The 14,587-nt window shown below is 30.8% G+C and overlaps 1 protein-coding gene across 13 annotated transcripts in view; it reads left to right on the top strand.

Moving 5' to 3' along the window:
• Dgkb (diacylglycerol kinase beta) overlaps nucleotides 1-14,587 on the top strand; it is a 640,490-nt gene that overhangs the window by 401,463 nt on the left and 224,440 nt on the right. Inside the window, exon 22 of one of the 13 annotated variants that reach the window (XM_047561050.1) lies at nucleotides 2,382-3,267. The exons of the other annotated variants lie outside the window; for them this stretch is intronic. Coding sequence (XP_047417006.1) covers nucleotides 2,382-2,487 — 106 coding nt within the window. The 3' untranslated portion in view covers nucleotides 2,488-3,267. Of the gene's footprint in view, nucleotides 1-2,381; nucleotides 3,268-14,587 lie in introns of those variants that run through there. 13 annotated transcript variants of the gene reach the window in all.

The raw sequence follows: 14,587 nt of genomic DNA, 5'->3' as shown, positions 1-14,587 counted from the left end.
TGATAATAATCACATAATTTTTCTATGCAGTGCAAAGAGTGCTAGATAGTAAAAAAGAATACAAAATTGGAATTAGGCCAATATTACACTTTCTGGTTGTAAAAGTTACCTTCTCTATACATTGGAATGCTTTTGGTAAGACTATTCAGAGTTGTTATATCAAACACAAAATGTGAAAATACAGGATGTACAAGAATTAGCTTAACATGGTTTTCCAGTCAAAATCATGGTCAATAAGAGAATACAAATTTGATAGAGACACACAGGAAATGTCAAAGAATTAAGTGGCTTCTCTAAATGTGGAAGTGTTTTCAAAATATACTCCCTTCAAAAAGCAGACCAAAAAATAAATACTTCCCACTATTGCATAGTCAGATCAGGGATCATGTCAATTCCAACTCTCTGCTTCCTTTGTAAAAAATTAAAAAATAAAAAATAAAAAAAAAACAAGAAAAAAAGAAAACCAGTTTTGTTGGAATTCAGCCAAAATCACTAGTTTTTCTGATGTTTATGGCTGCATTTGAACTGCAAGGGCAAACCTGAATTGTGACAGAGACCATATGACCCACAAAACCTAAAATATTTACTATCTGGTTCTTGTCCTTTACGGAGAAAGTTTGCTACCCCTGTAACACATGACAAACTGTTACTCTGAGAGAAAGTGTTCAAATGACTGTGGATAGATTTGAAAGCAAATGAGAAGAATGGAAATTTCATGTTCTGAGATTTAGGGATGTATACAATAGTTACAGCTGAGAATACCGTGGATGAGGACTCTAAACAGATTCCTCACCTTAAGTGACATTTTGAGCAGTAATAGAGACACAGATTCTTTACAAAATGTAATGCGTTCTAGTTCCAATCCTATGTGCTACACAAAATAGTGAATTAGAACAATATTTGAAATAGAGACTCTAGAACAGACAAGTCCTTTACTTATACAGTTTTGCTTATTTGTTTGTCAGAAAAGAGAATGCATACATGAGCCACATACTTTGATGTTTGAAATGGCTGTAGCAGTAACAGCAAACACACTAGAACCTAACAGTCGGAGTTCAAATCCAGGCTCCCCCACTTACCAATGGAATGAACCTAGGGGAGCAACTCAACCCCTCTCTGTGCCTCAGTTTCCTCTTCTATCAAATGACACAGCAATAGTACCTTCTCTATAGAGCAGTAAAGAGTAAATGAGTCAACACTGTCAAGCACTGAGGGCAGTGCCCAGCGGGTAGTTCTCACTTTATGTGTAAGCCACTTCTATTTCTGTTCACACACGCAAGTATATATTAGCTTACATTAACTGTTTCATTTTCTTATGTTATATAGTTTTTATTATTTAGTATAAATTAATTCTATCTTGTTCCATTTTATTGTCTTTATGGGGTTTTTGAGCTAAATTCTCATTCAGGGAAATCTTATCTGTAAATTTCAGACAAGAAATGCCTATATCAAGATATACTATAAATTATTTGCAAACAATACAACTATTTAAATGTGGGCTGCTATATACATATTTCTTCAGGGTCTAAATAGATGAAGTGAAACATAAATACTTCCTACGAAAGGATACTATGTGTCATTCTAAGTTTACAGGTTTTTTCTTAAATTTAAAATGAATATTAATTTAAGATCTATTGTTCATATAAATAGTTTTGATTTCACATGAGGATAAAGTTGCTAACAGATCCTAGGTAATTGCCTCAGTTATTTTTTTTTCCACTCTAAGACTGTTGACCTTTATCATTATCATGTAAATTAAAAAATAGCACATGTATACTGATTTACAGTTTTAATTTTGCTTTTATGTGAATTATTTTATGTGATCTTGAGATGTTTAAGCCCAGAGATGTATGCCATCCTTGCTCTTTTCTATTTGGCAGGAAATATTGCAAGCATATTGATGGTGATAATTAATATTTTCTAAACAGTCAAAAAACAGGTGTACCTTTCCAAATAAATCGAAATAAAATTCAAAACATACTTGTTGAATGACTTAAAGAGTAAAAAAAAAAGTAGACGTTTTCTTGAAAGGCTTCCTATTGGAACTTTTATAGAAAATAATTATTAGGTTAAAATTTTAAAGGTAAGAACCATGTCTTATTCATATCTGTATGGAAATTGCTTTTCATGTACTGTATACACAGTAGGCATTAAATGATATAAATTTTAAACCTTTTATTAAATTTAAATGGAAGGTCCAATGATTTTTTTTTTCTGTTCTTATCTATGTTTTGGGGGTCAAGTTAATGGTACGAGTAACTGAGCAAATTACATTTTTTATATAAGAATTACTAGCTTTGGCATTAACCATGACAAAATAAGCACTGAAATACAAAGCAATCAGATGTTTGTAGAAAAGAATAATTTTCATTTATTTCTAGGAATGACACCATCTTGTTCCTGAGTCATCATTCTCATGGAGTAAACAACTGGTTTTGTCATTTAAAGTATTTCACTCATGTCTGGTTTGAAACCTTTTCTCATTGATGCAGCCACCCAGTGTTTCTAAGCATCTTTCTCCACTCCCTGGCTTTGCCCTTCCATTACTCCTTCCCCTAGCAATGTTTAGGTACCAAAGGCATAAAGCATTTCCTCTTAAAAAGGTGTATCTGGGTCCTCCAGAGAAAAAGAACTAATTAGAGACACCCTGAAGTCACCAATTACTTGTGCTAACCCAAGTCCCCTCCTATTTCATCCTCCTTACACTTTTAAGTGTGTATTGTGGGAGGGGCTTATAACTAGGGTGCTTTGTTCTCAGCATGGTAAGATCTGTGTGATGGTGCTAGGGCCTCCTCAGCTCTACCTGACTGGACATCTCCTCCAGTCAGGCTGTGCTTGCTGCTCCCATGAAAAATAAGTTATAAAATTATGAGAGGAGCATTGTCTCTCTAGGTCACAGGAAAGGGGCTCCCACAGCTAGGATTCTTTGATCACCTCTTGGTGTTTTTCTTTTCCACTCTGACGTGTTGAGGGGAAGAATGAGGGGAACAGTGCTTACATCTAATCTCTTGGCTCTCTTTTCCCATGATTTTGGCTCCAACTTGCCATCTACCACCTCCACTCAGTACTTTGCCCTTTTAGTTTGGCAGAAATTTCCCACTGTGTCTCCTTAGTACATAGCTTCAGTGTATTAATTCTTCTGTCCTCAGTTCTCTGGTACCTGTCTCTTGATCTAAAATCCCTGCTGTGGAAATATAAAGAAAGACCTTTATCTTTCACAGGGCCTGACTTTTGCTAGAATCAGAAATGTGTGTCTTCAGCTTAATACCTGGACAATGAACAACCCCATGGACATATGCATGTTGTTGATATAATAGGGAGAAAATTCATGTGAATTCAGGAATTTGATATCATACAGTATGACAGTTATATGAATTTTAAGATCTCAAAAAATAAAAGAAATGTTCTTTGTTACATCTATTTTTCATGATAAAACATGTTCTGGATATTTTTTTATTTCATTAAAATATTTATCAAAAATATCTTGAGATCAAAATTAGTTTTTATTGCCTAGAAAGTATTATATAATAAAATTTAAAATTCAACATATGCTAATATAACAACAATTCTTTACATTCTACATTATAGTATGTTCACAAGAAAAAAAAAAAAAAAGAATCCAATTAGAAAATTTGACTGAACAATCTCCATGAGTGTTTGGCACAAACCCTAATCAGAACACCTAACTGGGTTGGCTAAACATCTTGATCCAAGAGTCAATGTTAATTCTCCTACTATTTAGAAGCTCATTTTTCCTCATTCTGTCATGGAAGAAGTGTATGCAAGCTTATCTTATTACTCTAAGAGAATGTAGATATCTGACAGAAGGTTAAATACCTCTAGAAGGGATTTAGAGAATATCTTGCCGTATGGATTTTGCAATGGCAAAAAATGTAATCAGTGCTCAAGAAAGTGGATGCAGATATTATAGGCAATTGAAAGAAGTAGGTGGTTATTGTAGCTGGAATGCCTCCCAGAGCAGATGGTTTTTTCGGAATTTTTGAAGGAGAAGAGCAAGGTGGCCTGCCTGGCGTATATTAATTGGGTGCCTGTTCCAAGTGTAGGGGGTGGTTGGAAGAATGTGTGATGTCTTGAGTGGGCGAATGATACAAACAGGCATAACTTCAAAATAACCTGAAATTTATATCTCAGAAAGCTTACAGACAATTCATAAAGACACAGTTTTGTCTGTAAGGAATCAGTAAAATGCAAAGGTATACAAACAGAAAACTAGCACCACATAAAATAGAATATAGTAAACCATGGTCAACATTTGCACATTTAACACTTGACTATAGCTTACCATCAACAATAATAAATAAATAATTTCCTAATTGGGAAAAACCTTACTAAAAACCACTTGGAGAATTTGTGTTTCAGAAGGTCAGATATGATCGAGCATTTAAAAGGCATATGATTGTTAAGTCCTAATAAGTCCTAATTCCTATGTGTGTTTGGTAGGCATACAGTCTTTAATAAATAAAGTTTAACTTAGAGTCATTATACATTTTATTTATTTATTTTTACTTTATAATTTTTACTAATACATAAAACTTAAAAATTATACATATTTAAAGGATACCAAATGATATATTGTTGCTTATATACTTTGTACAGTATATCTATCTCCTCATTTATCATTTATTTGTGGTGAAAACATTCAGACACCTCTAGCTTACTGAATACAATGCACTCTTAATCTATAGTCATCCCGCTGTGCAATAGCACACCAGAATTTTTTACTCCTACCTAATCATAACTTGGACCCATTGATCAACCTATTCCCATTTCTTTCAACTGCATATACTCCCCACTCTCTGCCACCAACCTATTCTCAACTTCTATGAGAAAAATATTTTTAAATTCCACATGTGAGTGAGATTACACAATACTTACCTTTTTGTGTATGGCTTATTTCACTTAATATAATGATATTGAGTTCCATCCCTGTTGTCACAAATGAGAAGATTTCAGTTGTTTTTTTTTTTATAGCAGAATAGTATTCCATGATGTATACATCACATTTTCTTTAACCATTCATCAGTTGATGGATAATTAAGTTCCCTTTCTTTGATACTGTGAAGAGTCCTGCAATGAATGTGGGAGTGTAGACATCTCTTTGACATACTGATTCCATTTCCTTTGGATATATACCCAGTGGTGGGATTGCTGGTCCTATGGTATTTCTAATTTTGATTTCATTAGGGCTTCTGTACTGTTCTCTATGATGGGTGTACTAATTTACATTCCCACCAAGAGTATTCAGAAGTTCCCTCTTCTCCCCATTCTTACCAGCAATTGTTTTCTTTTTTTTTCTTTTTTTTTTTTTTTTTTTTTTTTGATAATAGCTGTTCTTACTATGGTTTTGAGTCGCATTTTCCTGATGACTAATGATATTGAACATTTTTTCATATTCCTTTTGGTTATCTGTGTGTATTCTGAGAAGTGTTTATTAAGATATGTTACTCATTTTTTAATTGTGTTTTTTGGGGGTAGTGAGTTTTTAAATTCCTTATATAATCAGGATATTAAACTTTTGTCCGAAGTATAATTTGTAAATGCTTTCTCCTATTCTGTAAGTTATCTCTTTACTTGTTTCCTTTGCTGAGAAGAACTTTGTAATTTGATATGATCCCATTTGTCTACTTTTGCTGTTGTTTCCTGTGCTTTTTGGGGTCTTGTCCAATAAGCCCTTGTACATTCCTGTGTCCTGAAGTATTTCCCCTTTATTTTCTTCTAGTAGTTTCATAGTTTCAGGTCTCATATTGGAATATTCAATTCCTTTTGTGTTGACTTTTGTAACTGATAGTACATAGGAATCCAGTTTCATTCTTCTGAATGTGGATGAACAAATTTCCCAGTACCATTTATTAAAAAGACTATCCCTTTTCCAATGCATGATCTTAGTAAGTTTGTCAAGAATCAGTTGACTGTAGTTGTCCGGGTTTATTTCTACCTCTTTATTCTGTTCCATTGGTCTGTGACTATGCCAGTACCATGCTGTCTTAATTATCACAGCTTTGCAGTACATTTTGAAGTCAGACATTATAACATTTCCTGGTTTTTCTTTTTGTTTAAGGCAATTTTAGCTATTTGGGTTCTTTTGTGGTTCCATGTAAATTTAGAATGTTTTTCAAGTTATGTGGAGAATGCAATTGATATTTTGATAGGTATTTTCTTGAACATGTAGATTTTCTTTGGTAGTATCTAATCCATGAATATGGGATGTCTTTCCATGTGGTGCATGTGTGTGTGTGTGTATGTGTGTATATGTGTGTGTATGTGTCTTCTTCAGTTACTTTTATTAATGTTTTATAATTTTCATCTTTCACCTGTTTGGTTAAATTTATTTCTAGCTTGTTTTGTAGCTATCGTAAATGGGATTGTTTTCTTAGTTTCTATTTTAGATAATTCACTATGAATATATAGCAATGCTACTTATTTTTCTATGTTGGTTTTGTATTCTGTAACTTTGCCAAATTCACTTTTGGGTGGAGACTTTGCATTTTTCTATGTATAAAATCATGTCATTGGCAAACAGCAACAATTTGACTTCCTCTTTTCCAGTTTGAATGTCTTTTATTTCTTTCCCTTTCTTAAGTTCTCTAACTAGAATGTCCAAAACAATGAATAAAAAGGGCAAAAGTAGGTAACCTCCTCTTCTCCCAAATCTCAGAGAAAAAGCTTTCATCTTTTCCTCATTCTGTATGATGTTGGCTATTGGCTCTTTGGTCTTTATTATGTTGAGTTATTTTCCTTTTATACACTATGCTTTTAGCGTTTTTATCATGAAGGTGAGTTATATTTTATTAAATGCCTTTTCTAAGTCTATTGAGATGATCATATGGTTTTTGTCTTTTATTCTGTTGAAGGACAGTGTCACATTTTTTGATTTGTGTATTTTATTCATGCTTGAATCTCTTGGATGAATTCCATGTGACCATGGTGAATAATACTTTTAATAAGCTGTTGGTTGCAGTTTGCTACCATTCGGTCAAGAATTTTTGCATCTATAGTCAAGAAGGATATTAACTTGTAGTTTTTTATTCTTTTTTCTTTTCTTTCTTTTTTATTGCTCTTCTTTTTCTTACCTTCTTTTTTACTCTTTTCATGCTTTGTGGTATATGGGTAATGCTGGCCTCAGAGAATGAGTTTGGAATGAGGAGAGTTCCCTCCTCTTCAAATTTTTGTGATTTTTGGTCCATTTGTTTGATATGGGGGATTTAACCCAAGGGTGTTTTACCAGTGAGCTCCATTCCTAGACCTTTTTGTTTTTTATTTTGTGCAAGACCTAAGTTGCTGAGTTGGTCTCAAACTTATGATCCTCCTTGCTCAGCTTCACAAGTCTCTTGGATTACAGCATGTTCCACCATATCAGTTTTTTCAATTTTTTGGAGTGATTTATGAAGAATAAGTATTAGTTTAATTTTTAGTAGAACTCAGAATTGAAGAAATATTTAATAGGAAACTTTATTATCAATCCAATCTTATTATTCATTATTTTTATTTTCAGATTTCTATTTCTTCATGGTTCAATCTTGGTAAGGTGTATATGTCCAGGAATTTGTCTATTTCTTATGGGTTATGAAATTTTTTGTGCATAGTTGTTTATAATAATCTCTAACAATCTTTGGTATGTCTATGGTGTGAAGTGTTAAGTGTCACCTTCCATCTCTGGTCTTTTCTGTGTCTTTCCTCTTTTTCTTAGTCTAGTTTAGGATTTTTTTCTGTTGTACTGTCCTTTCAACAAACCAGCTCTTCAATTATCATTTGAATTGCTTTTTTAGTGTTTATTTCATTGATCTCTGTTCTGTTCTTTATTACTTTTTCTTTCTATAAATTTGAGGGTTTTTTCCTTCTTTTTATAGTTCCTTGAAATTCAGTGATAGGTTGTTTGAGAACTTTATGCTTTTTGATGCATTCATGAATTGCTACAAACTTCCCTTCCAATAACACCTCTGCTATATAGTATTTTCTATATGGGCTTCCATTTTCATCTGTTTTAAGGATTTTTTAAATTACCTTCTTGATATCTTCCTTGATCCATTGGTTGTTCATTTCAATTAACTTGTATAGTTTTCAAAGTTTTTCATGTAATTTCTTTCTAGTTTGTTACACTGCTCAGAAGAGATAATCAATATGATTTTAATATGTTTTATAATTTCAAGACTTGTTTGTGACCCATTATATGCTTTATACTGGAGAATACTCCATATGCTGTTGAGAAAAACATGTGTCCTGACGTTGTTGGGTAGAATTTTATGTAGGAGTCTGTTAGATACTTTTGGTGTAAGGTCCAGTTCCTTATAGGGTTCAATTTTGGTTTCCTTGTCCTTGTTATTTTTCTGTGTGGATGATCTGTTCATTGTTGAAAATGGTGTATTATATTATTGTGTTAGAATCTATCTTCTCCCAGTTGATTAAAATTTGCTTTGTAAGTTTAAATGTTCCAAAACTTGGGTACATTTATATTTAGAATAATTTTCCCTTGCTGAATTGATCTGTTTATCATCATATAATGCCTTTCTTATGCCTTTTTCCTGATTTTGATTTAAAGTTACTTAACCTAAACATGACTATACCCTCTTTCTTTTTTATTTAATTTTAATGGAAAATAACATTTTATCTCTTCACTCTTCAGTCTATACATATCTTAGAAGTAAAATGAGTTTCTTTTAAGCCACATATAGTTTGGTCTTATTTTTGTTGTTGTTGTTGTTTATTTTTTGTTCTTTGTTTTTAACATATTTAGTCACAAATGCTTCTTAATTGAATAATTTGATCACTCTAATTTAAGTTAATTATAAATGAGTACGGTTCTATTACAGGTATCTTATAACACATTTTCTAGTTTTATGGTAATTCTATTCTTTTTTTCTCCCTCTCAGTTATCTTTGTGATTTAATGATTTGTTTTAATAGTTTGTTATATTCTTTTCTTATTATACTTGGTTTGTCCATTACATATTTTTGCTTTTTGCTTACCATAGGCTTACCAAAAAAATGTCTTTTGATTATAACAAGTTATTTGAAACTACAGCAACACAGAAATGGGAGGAAAAAAGAAAGAAATAGAAAGTATTTTTTTTTAAAGGAGCTTTTCACCTGCACTCCAGTCTTCCCCACATTTTGAAAATTTGGTTTTCAATTTTGTGTATTTTGGTATTACCTATCTCTTAACCTACAAATGAAGTTATTATTTTGAGTTTTTTCTTTCAGTATTCATACTAAAGACATGAATTGTTTGCACAATGTTTATAATATTAGAGTATTTTTAATTTCTTTGTATGTTACTCTGACCATTGAGTTTTATATCTTCTAATACTTTCTTCTTGTTCATATCTCTTGGTTTCATTTTGAAGAATTTTCTTTATCATGTATTTTAGGATTGGTCTGGTGGAATATATTCTCCCAGCTTTTATTTATATGGGAATGTCTTTATGTCTCTTTTGTTTATAAAGGATAGTTTTCTACGTACAGTAGTTTTGGTTGGCAGATTTTTTTTTTTTTTCTCTAGTACTGTGAAAATCTCATGCCTTGTCTATAAGACTTCTGCAAGAAGTTTGCTCTTAGGAGAATGGGTACCTATGAAGGTACTATTTGTTTCTTTTCTTTTGTTGTAGTCTTAACAATCTTTTGTTTTTATTTAAACTTTGAGAATATGATTATAAGATATCATGGGGTAGACTTGGTTGAATTAACTACTGGTGACTTTGGACCTTTGTATAGCTGGATATTTGCATCCTTCTCTAGGAAAGTTTTCTATTTTAATTGTTTTGAATTAAATTTCTACCCCTATGGCATTATCAAGTCCCTTTTCAGTCTCAATAATCATTTGTGTAGTGATTAAAATTTAACTTACTAATAAAAGCCATTCAATATAAATATAAATACTAAACAATTAAATGTAAAACTTCTTCTTGGTAAGCCAGAATTCTAGTGAATTTCTGCAGCACAAAAGTACTGAATTTTATGAACTGCAGTATCATAGTATTGGCTTTTTAAAAATTATAATTCTAGAGAAAAAAATAACATTTTGCTATGATGATGTTGGTTTATAAAAAACACTTGTAGTTGTGTTTAATATATATATATATATATGCATTATATATACATATACCTCTATATGATACATTATGTACTACATAATATGTATAAACACTTATATACATACATATATGTATATATGCATGGCATATATATGTATACACACACACTCTCTCTATATATATTTATTATTATTATTCATTAGTGGAATTTTATTTGTAAGTACCAGTGTCTTCTTTTTCTTTTTTTAGAAAAATTTCTACCTGTTAAGATCATAAATAGAAACAAGTGAACAATTGCTTTAGTTTATCCTATAATCACTGTTAATTAAATCCAAGTTGTGACTAATGTATGTAGACTTCAGGTTAGATAGTCTAGCTTCATTTTAGGGTCCATTCCTATAGTCTTTTTTATGCTATCTCCTTTTTTAGAATACTTTTGAATTTTATCCTAGCAAAAAAAAAATGTAAACAATTGAATAAAATAAAAAGAACATAGCAAATTAAGAAAAGGAACTATTACAAAATTTGGTGGATATTTCTATTCAAATTCTTTTGTCAGTTTTGACCAATGATTGCTTGATAATGATTAATAATTTCACCTTGTGCACAATAATGCAAAGGAAGGTGACTGTCCTTGGGATTATATACAGAGAGTACATAGTGGAAATATAGAAAATCTAGATATCAGAGACATTACTTATTTACACCAATAATTATCATCCTAAAAGCCATGCAAGTTTGTATTATATAAATATCAAAGGAACTACAAAGCAAAGGAAAAAGGATAAAGAAACGAGCTGGGGAATAGATTATTTCAATTTTTAAAAAAATGTGCATATGTATATATATTTTTATTGTGGTGCTGAGATGGAACTCAGTGACTCACGTGTGCTGGGCAGGTATTTTTCTCTCAAATGTCTTTAATATAAATGCTGTTTTAATTTTACTTTATACAGAGTTTGATATATAACTAGAATTTAAGCACTTTTTACATGTCTCTTTTTCATTAAATGTCTCCATAAATAGCTAACTGCTAAAAGGTATTGCTAAAAATCACCCTCACAAACTTTTCATGTGATTTAATCAATTTCTGTTAATACCAGCCAGAATTATCTTTGTATATTCATTTGTCTTTCACCAGTTCACTGCAAATAATCTCCCTGATAAAGTTTTGTATAATTTATAAGGTTGTATTAACTTAAAGATTCATTCAAGAATTGACATCATGAATGACTGTTGCTAGTTACTTTTGTTTTCTATGATATTAAGATTTTAATATTTAAGTTACACAGATCCTATGTGTTTCTCAAACTCTCAAATTTAAATTTTTATTTTATTTTATCTTCAAGTCTATTTTTGTTTCCCTATCACCATTTAAAACCAATGTGTTTGTGCTTTGAAATATTTTGTAGATAGGCACAGTGGCACATGCCTGTAATCCCAGCAGCTCAGGAGGTTGAGGCAGGAGGATCTCCAGTTCAAAGCAGGTCTCAGCAAAAGCAAGATGCTAAGCAACTCAGTGAGACCTTATCTCTAAATAAAATACAAAATAGGGCTGGGGATGTGGCACAGTGGTAGAGTGTCCCTGAGTTCAATCCCCAGTACCAAAAAAAAAATAAAAATAAAAAAAAATAAAACAAAACAAAAAAAACCAGAAACAAAGATTGTAATATTTTATACTCAGTCATTGTTAGAGAGAAAAAGATAAGTGCAACATCTTTTCCCATTTTTTATTATGAAAAACTATAGAGAAATGTTTTAATAAAAGTCAGCATAATTTATAAACCTATAATTTGGAAATAAAATGCATTTCTTCCTTGGTTTTTATTATTTTGACTTCATGAAATGCTCCTCTGTGTGTTTATTAGTAGGAGAGTCAAGGTAAGGATTTCATACAAGGTGACTCAAAGTAATTTTCACATAGGATGTAAAAATCAGAGCCCAAAATTTTAGGACTTTAGGGAAAAATTTTAAATCCTCATGTGAATTTATTACATTTTATAGAAAATTAATCATTATCGATATTATTCACAGCCATTATCATTAAAATACTGCACGTGTAGATACTAAGAAAATTTATGGAATTTAAGTGATATAATACCACTTGTTGACAAGATCTTCCACATATACATAGATAAGTATATTTATCTGAAAGGTGACTATTTTTAACTTACATAAAGAATAATTGTTTTTATATAACATCCAGTGTTTTAAAGTAAATTTCATACACAAACATTTTTAAATGAAAATAGTTCAATGCGATATTTAATTTCTTCATCATAGAGGATAGTTATTCTTAGAAACTTCAAACCAAACAAACTCTGGATAAAATATAAGGAACACCTTTTAAAATGCATGCCATATTGCAAGTAAGAGAGAATTTCCAAAGCCCAAAAACTATGACATGGAGAAAACTAAAGATTTAAGTTTAACTGGAAACAAAGCTCTCTTGGGCATATCTTCAGAATTCAATATGTCCAAATATTTTTTTTAATCTATTACACTGGAGACTTGAGACAAAGTCTTCAACTTCTTCAAATTCAAGTTATAAAACTTTTTACCACAAAGCTAGACTTTTTGAAATGTTTCAAACTGAGTGAAAAGACACAGTGAGAAAAAGAAATTCATACTTCAACAGAAGAAATGACAAAGATTTCTGTTTCAGCCTGGTCACAAAGTTGGTACAATAAAATCTCATGAAGAACTAAAAAGCACAGGTTTTTCATGCAAGTTTAAGATGAAAACTTTTACTATCTTGGGAGGTCTGAAAATAAAAAAGCAAGAATTTAATGAACTCAAAGTTGACATAAGTTGACATGCCACTGTTAGTCTACCAGACTTAGAGTGTGTTCTATCTGGAGACAGTTTCTCTCAACCCAGGGCTTATATAATTCTCACTCATCAAATTAAATAATGCCCTAATTGTAGACAATATGTGACAATAAATTACCAGGATACAGAAGCAGGAGAAACAAAGCAAGTCATGCCTATATATATATATATATATATATATATATATATATATATATATAAAATAAAAAAATATATATAATAAAATTATATATATATATAATAAAAAGACCATAAAACAGATAATAAACACTGAATTAAGCTGATATATAATATAAACCTTTTAAAAATATTAACAGTCCATAAATTTAAAACTTGAGAACAAAATATGACTTTTTAAAAGACCAGTTTGGAAAACAAAATCCAATGTCTCTAATATAAAATGATTATTAAAATTTGAAAAAAATCCCAAATGGAGGATAATAAACATATTAAACACAGCTAAAGAGAGTATCAATGAAATGGAAAACAGAACAATACATGAGAAAAAGAATGAAAAGAAATATTAAGTAGAGAAGCATGTGATTGGCTTCCAAAAGTAGATGTAAAGAGAAGGTGAACTAATATTGATGATGATATTGTATAAAAATTGCAGAAGTAAAAGAATATAAATCCTGAATCTGAGATCACAATAAATCCTATGAAGAACAATGCCACTACTAAACAACAATAACAAAAACACCCAAACAGAACTTCCAGATTAATCATATCAAAATTAAAGAGTATGAAAGAGAAACCTTAAAAGTGCCATAGAGAAAAGACAGATTATCATCAAAAGAACAAAAAAAGTGAAAGCTGGCTACTTAATAACATTAGAATATTAGGATATTGAAAAAAAATCTTAAGAATTCTTAAAGGACATAATTGCCAGCCCATTTTCAAATAATAAGCTAACTTATTATTTTCAGACCAAAGGGAAATGAAATCTTTTCCCTAAAAAGCAAAGAGATCTTCTCTTCAACAAACATTAACTCTAGGAATTTCTAAAATGTATGATTCCCAAGAAAAAAAGTTTAGTGTATGCAAAGGAAATCAATTTGTATAAAATCTAATTGGGAGATAAGCAACAAAGTACAATTCAAACATACATGCTAGGAGAACAATCATGGGATTTAATGGTCCTAACGATACTGAATTCTTCAGGTGTCACACTTTACTTTCAAACCAGTAAAGGTAAAAATTGAGGAAGTGAATCTCAATGTAAAGAAATATTTTAAAAAATTTGTAAAATATGCATACAAAAGACACTATACATACATATACATATCAAACATATCATTATAAATTAACCTAGACAGTTATAAAATAGATATTGGCAATTTGGATTTATAAAGTTCACCACTGTTAGTGATACCTTTTTTTTCAAGAATTACTGTCATATATACCACATTTTCACACAAAAGAACAATCCTTAATATTACTGTCAACTGTTATCAATCACAGGAAAAAATGTATAACTCTTTATTTAGAAATTCAAAAACACATAAAGATTATAGACCAAAGGTCATACTGGACATTAGAGAAAATTAGATATATTGTATAATAAATGCTATATGGGGCTGGGGATATAGCTCAGTTGGTATAGTGCTTGCCTTGCAAGCACAAGGCCCTGGGTTCAATCCCCAGCACCACAAAAAATAAATAAATAAATAAAACACTATATGTTAAAACTTTATTGACTCGGTTACT

This window comes from Sciurus carolinensis, chromosome 8 (assembly GCF_902686445.1).
Source record: "Sciurus carolinensis chromosome 8, mSciCar1.2, whole genome shotgun sequence".
NCBI lineage: Eukaryota > Metazoa > Chordata > Mammalia > Rodentia > Sciuridae > Sciurus > Sciurus carolinensis.
This window is presented reverse-complemented; position numbering and strand designations above follow the sequence as displayed.